Raw genomic sequence first — 8,791 nt, 5'->3', positions numbered from 1 at the left:
TGCCTCCTTTGCAACTACTTAAGCTTAAGTCAGACCACACAGTTCAACTTTTGCTAATTTCATAAATAAAACCTTATAGCCATTTGATGTATTTTTATATTTTTATTAAATTTTAGTCACAGTGTAAAAAAAATTTGGCTTCGAAATTCAAAGACCTGTTTTGCAGAGAAGAAATTATATATGTAGGTTTGTTTTATAAAAGAAATTTAAATTATTAATAATAAAATAATTGTTAATACATAAAAAAATGTTAAAAAACGATAAAATAATAAAATAATTTACACAAAAGAGTATTACATATTATTTTTATTATAATTATTATAAATTTTTATTTTGTTTATGAAACAACAAATACTACATAGTTGCTGGCATTGCAATATTATAATAAACAAATGCTGCACGCACATCTTACCAACGAAATATATAAAAATTCTATATTGCTAATTATTTAAAACGTAAACAAAAATAAGGACAAATATTTGTCATGTCTTTTTTAAATTTGTAAGTTTCTGTTTTGTTTTTTTTTCGTTTGTGATTCAGAGAGAAAGAAAATTTTGTGCACTTTTTTTTAAAGAATATTTTTGTTTGTTTAGTTTTCTTGCTTATTTTGCTCTAAATTAGTTTTCTTTTTAGTTCCTATCTCATATTCCTTTTACAAACTATTGTGTGAGACACGAATTTACTTATTATTTGTTCTTACTAATAATTTATTTTTTTTCAGCATGTATACTTGTTTATAAAAGAAATCAAAATGATCGAAAAGATTGTATCTATATCGCTAAGACTTGGGGGCGTTTGTTAGGAAGGGACACGGAAACGGACTTGCTTAGATAATCTACCGCCGCTAGTCATCGAAATCGATGTCAGAGTCATCCGAGTCATAACCCCCACGAATTGCCTTTTTTGGTCGATTGATAAAGCTCTTGGTTGATTTCTTTGAATCCGGTGGATTTATCAGGTCTCCCTAAAAAATTAACAACAAAAATTAATACACCCTAAATTTAACAAAAAAGAAAAGTAAAACAAACCTTATAATCAATTGCTCCCGATTGTGCTATTCTCCATTCGAGCATATCTGTTGAGAAATCATCACAATTGCCCAAATCTGTGAAGCCAACAATAAAGTCTTTTGTTTTACTATCCTTAACTAAAGCAATAGTGGGTATGATTTTGATTCTCAGTCTCTGAGTGAGGAATGGTGATTTTTCAGCATTTACTTTGCAGAATTTCGCTTCAACATGCTTGGCAGCTAGGATTTTCAAATGCATATCAACGATGCGACATCTTTCGGTTGAGTCTCTATAGAAATGGCACACGATGTTTGGTGATTTTTTCGACACTTCAAAGAATTCTTTTTCATCAGCCAGCTCTGAGTAAACTCCATGACCCTGAAAAAAATAAAATAATTTTAAGCTGGTTTGCATGGGAGGTTTTAGTACGATAGAAATTATAAACTTGAACGCGTTGATAAAATTTAAATATCTAAAGAACAGCAGGCGATATCCGCCGTTGCGCTTCTGTGAGTATTTTTTTTTTTTGAAGAAAAGGAAAATATTTACAAAATGTAAAGAAGAAATACCTAAAAGTAGTTTTAAACCTTCATTTTGAGATTTTTTTTTATAATAAGCGCCCACTCAAAGGGATATATTACCCTTATTATGTAGACACAGTGTGAGCACTAGGAAAGGGAGAGAGGGTTTGAAAGGAGATGTCGGTGCACATTGGTTTTGAATTCCTGAATATTGCAATAGCTGGGAAAGACAGAGTGTGGCAAGGCATTCCACATTCGCATAGTACGGCTAAAGAACGAATCTCTGTACTTGATAGTACGACCGAAGTTGGGCTCGAGGGTATATTGATGAGCATTCCTAGAAGCGCGAGTATTACGGTTGAACTGTTTAAGGGGAGGAATGCAGCTGGCTATTTCTCTAGAGCATAAACCATTAAAATAACGGTAAAAGAGGGTGAGACAAGAAACATTTCGACGATGTTCAAGTGACGTAAATGATGGTAATATCATCAATCAATCTAAATGCTCTACGTTCAATACTATCCAAGAGGCTTAAGTAAGTTGCAGGAGCACCAGCCCAGATATGGGAGTTATACTCAAGCTTTGGACGTATATAAGTCTTGTAAATAACAGCCAGATCAGAGGGGGAGAAAAACTTCTTACATCGCCTTAGGAAACCCAAACAAATGGCAGTAAATTTCGCTTTAAATATACAAAACAGCATTAAATTCCACGCGGTTTCTTATTCTCCATTGTACAATGCTGTTTATGTCGGAATCTAATGAGCTTATCATATTTTGTCGTTGCAGTTCCACATCCGAAGAAGAGGGATGTGAATCTGAAAACGAATATGAAAAGCTAAGGGTACTATCGTCAGCGAAACAATGTATTGGATTAGATGTTGCAGACAAGAGATCATTAATAAAAATGAGAAAGAGTGTTGGAGATAAAACAGAGCCCTGGGGCACACCAGCATTTATTTTGTGGTTTTCAGACTTGAATCCATCCAATACAACTTGTATTGAACGATTCGAAAGGTAATTACTAATCCAATGAAGGAGGGATTCATGAATACCAAAAGCACGCATTTTCGAAAAGAGAGCCTGATGCCAAACCCTATCAAATGCTTTTGAAATATCTAGTGCAATAATCTTACTTCCTCCAAAACTATGTAAAGATTTGTTCCTCTGTTCGGTGAGATGAACCATGAGATCACCAGTGGACCTATTGCTACGAAAGCTGTATTGCCGGTCATTAAGAAGCTTTCGATCTTCAAGATATTTTTTGAGCTCCCCGTCCTTGGAGTTATACTAAGTAAAAAATACATTTAGTTGCGAAGCACGAACAAGCTTCGGATACGAACGGTTTCACTGTTGACAACCCACGCAAACGAAATAAGGACAACGAATTTCGGATCTGTACGTGGAATGTTAGGTCCCTTAACAGACCACGTGCAGCCGAACAATTAGCGCAAGCCTTAAACTGCTGCAAAGCAGATATTACCGCCATCCAAGAAGTGTGATGGGATGGACCGGCCAAATAGAAACTAAAAGACTGTGATGTATACTACGGCGACTGCTGCCGAGAACAAAGACAGCGTCTATTTGTGTGTGGATTTGTTAGTGGAACTAGATTCAGGCAAAAAGTCTTGCGTTTCAATAGTGTGAGCGAGCGCATCACGACAATCCGCATCAAGGCTAAATTCCTAATATGCACGCATGCGCATATTAACAGAGGAGAAAGATGAAGACACCAAAGACATATTCTTCGGGCTCTTGAACAAGACATATGAGCAGTGCCCTGGCTATGACATTAAAATTGTCTTAGGATATTTCAATGCCAATCTAGGAAGAGAAGACATCTTTGGTGACACAATCGGGAGATACAGCCTTCAAGACACCGACTCCGACAACGGATTCAGGCTGATCGATTTTGCTGCGGGGCGAGACGTTCTGGTAGCTAGTAAGCAGTTCACACATCTCCATATCTACAAGGGGACATGGAAATCTCCTGATCAATCACCCGTCAACCAGATTGACCAAATTGCGATCGACGCACGATCCCAGCCAAAACAAGGAAGTACTGTGAGAAGAGAGAAGCCGCCTCTGAAGTGCTAGATTTCGGCCACCACAGCGAAACCCCTGGTTTGACGACGAATGCCGTCAAGCGCACGCAGCGAAACAAGAGGCATACAAAACGGCGCTGTACAGAAGGACCAGAGCTGCTCGCGAGCTCTTCGAGCAGAAGAGGAGAGAGGAACACCGGCTTCTTAGATGGAAAAAAAGACAGCATTAGAAGCGCGCGATCATGGAGATAGAGGGATGTCACAACAAGAATGAGGTTCGTAAATTTTACCAAAAGGTAAAAAAAACCTCGCAAGGGCACCAGCCACGAACCGAAACCTGTAAAGACGATCAGGGGAACATCGTAGTCCACTATCGACCAAATTTTCACAATTACGGCAGATCTTGGAAAAAACCCAGGAGCTTCAAATTGATACCCACCATCTCTTTATCGATTTTAAAGCCGCGTATGACAGCATCTATAGGGAAAAGCTTTATAGAGGAATGTCTAGTTTTGGCATCCCTGTCAAACTTATCCGTTTGTGCAGGATGACGATGGAGAATGCACGCTGCTCTATCAAGGTCGGAAAAGATCTCACCAAACAAAAAAGGTTTTAGACAAGGCGATGCACTGTCATGCGACTTCTTCAACATTGTTCTGGAAAGAATTGTGCAAAACTCAACCGTCAACACTAGAAGCACAATCTTCCAAAGGTCCATCCAATTACTCGGATACGCAGGTGATATCAACAAATCTGGAAGATCAAAGCGTGATGTCAGTGGAGCGTTTTTGAGCATTGCGACGGAAGCGAAGAAGATGGGTTTAGTGGTCAATGAGGGAAACATGAAGTATATGCTGTCATCAAAAAAGGACATTGAACAACGACGTCTTAGACAAAACGTCACCATGTACAGCTATAACTTCGAGGTAGTTAAGGACTTTGTCTACCTAGGCACCGCCATTAATACAGACAACGACACCAGCGCTAAAATCAAACGAAGAATAACTTTTACAAATCGCTGCTTCTTTGGACTTAGAAGGCAATTGAGAAGTAAAGTCCTCTCTCGAGCACCTAAAATCACAATCTAAACGCTGAGGCCTAGACGCTGTCAAAGAAAGATAAGAGCGTCTTAGGACGCTTCGAGACAAAAAATTCTTCGTATGATTTTTGGTCCCGTACGCATAGATGGAGAATGGAGGAGAAGATATAACGACAAACTGTACGGGCTGTACAGCGACACTGACCTAGTTAGCAGAATTAAAGTCCAAAGGCTTAGATGGCTGGGTCATGAAGAGCGAATGAACATCGACGGTCTAGCCCGGAAGGTCTTCGAATCCAATCCCGAGGGACGGCGCAGTAGAGGAAAACCGCGACTCAGGTGGTGGACTCAGGTGGGTGAAGACCTCCACCAACTTGGCGTGCGAAACTGGAGACAGCTAGCTATTCAAGGGGACCAAATACGCCATAGAGGACAGTTTTATTCATTAGATAATATGCAATTTAAAAAGAGACTATAGAGGATGGAAAGTATAAAGAACCTCTCTGAAAATAACTTAAACTATTAATTACATATTGAAACTGGGCTTCCAAAAGCATTTCTCATAACAGTCAAGGTGTATGTCCAAAGTTTTAAGCCAAAGACTTTATCGTAATCTCTCTTCAGCAGTACTTCCAAAAAATATTTATTGAGCAATAGTGTTTCAAGGCTTGTTGCAAGAAACCGGAATTGTTTTTACTCCTTAAGCTATGAAACTACGACATGAGGGAAACTTAACGGCAAACTGTGTAGTTTCACTCAAAATGATTTAGTTCAAGCTCTTAAACGTAGTGGCTATGGGAATTATGAAATGACACACTCTATTTGTATTGATATTTTTGATACTGCTTTTGTGATCTCTATCTTACCCTGGGATTAAACAACATTAATGGAATTCTAGAGTCTAATTGTAAGTTCCTTTAAAACCTACAATATTGATCCTAATACACTTTTGTGTTGTCTCCGCTTTGATTGGCTTTACTACGTCACTATGGAATAAGTTGTCAACGGGATGTGACATTTTGAGGGAAACTTTTTATTAAACAATAAAATAAATTGTATCGTTTTTTTAAACTTCTTTAACAACAAACATCTTTTCAATCGAAAAAAGAATTATTTTATGCTCATGTCGTGACATAGTAAAAGCTCTTAGCAACAATTAAAAATAATCTGCAGTTTTGTTAGCCCTTCTTGGTTAAGATGTTCCTTAATCAGCATAGAAAAGGATCTGGTGTTCTAATCTTGAAGATATATGGAACCGGCCGGCCGGCGTGAGGGCAGATTGCCTTATACACAAAAATTTTCAGTCGGTTTTGAACAAAAAAATTTCGCCTAAAGTCATTCTTTATTATTACTTCATCCCAGGTTAAAAAAAAAAAAAACAAAACATTTATTCATTGCATACCAATATAAATGTTTACAAAAATAAGATACAAGTTGTATATCACACGGATGCTTCGAGAAACAAAGTCTTCAAGCTTTGTAACAGGACTTATGGTACGAATACGTAGGTATTACTCTTAGTAGACATCTTCTAGCATTAATAACAGGTATACCTATTGTAGAGACGTGCTATCTGTAAATTCTTAAGTTCTTTAAAGGAACTAATTTAGAAGCCTGTGCCCTATTCTATTCTATTTTACGCTGTTATAAATCCGATCATAAAAGCACCACAATTTCTAGTTTCGTCGAAAACAGTTTCAAGTTGTCTTTGTTAGGCCTCAAGTAGCTTTGAAACGTAGTCACCTAATAACGTAACATAACAACAGTAACATTAAGAAGGTAATACGACTTCGCTTACTTATCTAACTTAATCCAAACAGAGGAAGTAGGTAAGTTATTTATGTACTTAAATACCTACCTGTCAGTTAGTGCAGTGAGACTAATCAATAGTCATTGATTTTCTCTTAAATAGACGCGATGTACCTCTACCTACCTACATATTTGGAAGTGTTACAGCAACGCTAAAATTAGCTATTTACCTACCTTTCCTTAAACTACTCTTATTACTATTACTATATGTACATAATATAATCTTTACCTAACAGCACCAAAATATTTCCTATAGAATCGGATTAGACGCAATTCTCGGATCGAAGAAACTTTGAGTTAGGAACTAAGCAAAGAATTTAAACATTTCAAGTTAAATGCGGAAGCGAAAAACTTACATTAGCCAACCATTCTTGTTTCTTTTTGGTTTGCTCCTTCATTTCTTTGATTCGTTGTTCGCGTATCATCTGCAGGTCATCCGTCCCCAGACTCTCCAAACGATCCAACTGCTGGTCCAATTGTTGTTCGATATGCTGAGCCGCATTCATAAGCTGATTCTCTAGGATATGAGCCATGGCTAAGTATTAATGAAAACGTGTCTTCCAAGCTCGTTTGCTGTAAGCTTCAACGAGAAATAAATATATAAAATAAATTTAAATATTTGCCTGCAGGGAATCAAAATCAAAATCAATTGTGTAGGTGCGGCAAGTTGTTTTTTTTTCTAGTTTATGGTTTTGGTGTTTTACAAAAGAAAAAGCCCTACAAATGGGAAGAACATGAAACACATGAAATGTTTTTAACATTTTACACATTAATTACGATTGTCATCAATGAAATTCATGGTTAATTGGGAAATTATGTTGGTAAAGTTGTGATTTTTCATAACTTACTTGTATTTTAATTTATAATTTTCCGATTTAAGTGCGGAATAGAAATTTATTGCTGCGACACGAGAGAAGATTTATGAGAACTTTTTGTACTTCTTGTAATTTTTTGACAGAAGGCTAAGGCAGCAGAAACAGAACCAACAACCAACTGGAAATGACTAATTCTTAGAGTTTGAGGGTGACTGGGAATTTTGTTTGGTATTCAATTGGAATGGGAATAATTCATTAGAGAGCGTTCGGAAATTGGTATTTGTTCGTTAAGTACAAATTATGGTTACTTTTGAGAGGAAATTTTATATCGAAAGTGTTACATGAGCATTTAATTGCTTTGAATAGTAAAATAAGCCCTGAATAGTAAATAAGCTATAAGTCAGTTATGTGCCAAAGAAGTCTTTCAGTTAAGACCACAAATTTAAACTTTTTCGAGTGACACATAACAGTTTAAATCATTATAGTTTCTCACTTGGTTTCTGATAATTAGCATTTGTAATGAGTCTTCATTTTACTAAGTTTTGAAAAAATACGTGTTGGAGTTAAATTTGAATGTTGATTTCTTATCTAATCTTCGATTTAAACTTTTTTCTCAAATTTGAAATGTTGTGGCGAGGCAAGAGGAGGTAAGGAGGGGGGTTAAGTGGAAGAGTAGGATAAGGATGAGGTAGGAAAGAGATAGGAAGATTTGGAAAAGTTTAGTTGGGATTGTCGTGCTCCGAAGACGCGGCCTGCTTGCGGTGCACAGCGTCAGCTCGTTGGACCGGGGGATTATGCCCCCGAAACTCAGCCTCGCCTGCAGATAAAAACACACTATATAGGCACATCAGGGCACTGTGGATGTTAGTGCAGTGAGGACATTACCCACCCTACCTTCATGTATCCGCGGCCAGTATTGGATACCCCCAAGATTGTTGGTCGATGATCGGATTCAGGTCATCTTAGCTTCATGTTCACGCCACAACCCCTGGCACCCCTGAAAAGAAAATTATTCATTCATCGATTCGCTTGGGCGAAACATAGAAAAACTTTCTTTATCCCTGCCGGCGTTTAGTCGGAAGTTTTTTGTTTAAAGGACAGAATAATCATTGTTTAAATATTTAACAGTATTTACAAAATAAATGTATGAACAAAAGATTTTAACAACACAAAATGATCAAAATAAATCAAGGAGGAAACAAAAAAGCAAGGTTGTTAATCCAACGTCTTAATTTCTACCTTTGCGTAGAAGTATCCTTTTCGGTATGTTTTTTGTTACTAACCTAAACGCAATCGACGGAGCCTTAATTTCCTACCCCTAAAGAGCTTCGGACCCTATACAAAACTTACGGGACCGAACACGAAGCTTACACTAGCCGTTTTTTTGCACCTAACAATAAAAAAAATAAGAAATAAAATTATGGAAATGAACACAAAAACAACTTCCATGCCTTTTAACCAAAATTAATTAATTAATTAACTTATTAAATTAAAAATTCAGAAAAAAAACTTAAATATAGGACAATCACAAACACAAAGAGATCCGCAGGTTA

General features: G+C 37.0%; 1 protein-coding gene across 1 annotated transcript; it reads right to left on the bottom strand.

The window, feature by feature from the left end:
- Positions 1-588: 588 nt before the first annotated feature.
- Positions 589-7,421, bottom strand: LOC129942168 (thioredoxin domain-containing protein 9). Its single transcript, XM_056050990.1, has 4 exons — positions 7,272-7,421; positions 6,780-7,003; positions 1,029-1,388; positions 589-964 (listed from the first exon to the last, which is right to left on the bottom strand). Exons 2-4 carry the CDS (start codon positions 6,954-6,956, stop codon positions 845-847), a joined length of 657 nt encoding a protein of 218 aa, XP_055906965.1. The 5' UTR covers positions 6,957-7,003; positions 7,272-7,421; the 3' UTR covers positions 589-844.
- Positions 7,422-8,791: the final 1,370 nt, after the last annotated feature.

The sequence above is a fragment of the Eupeodes corollae genome, chromosome 1 (genome assembly GCF_945859685.1).
Source record: "Eupeodes corollae chromosome 1, idEupCoro1.1, whole genome shotgun sequence".
Taxonomy (NCBI): Eukaryota; Metazoa; Arthropoda; class Insecta; order Diptera; family Syrphidae; genus Eupeodes; species Eupeodes corollae.
The sequence above is the reverse complement of the archived record's forward strand: the minus strand, read 5'-3'. Positions and strand labels throughout refer to the sequence as shown.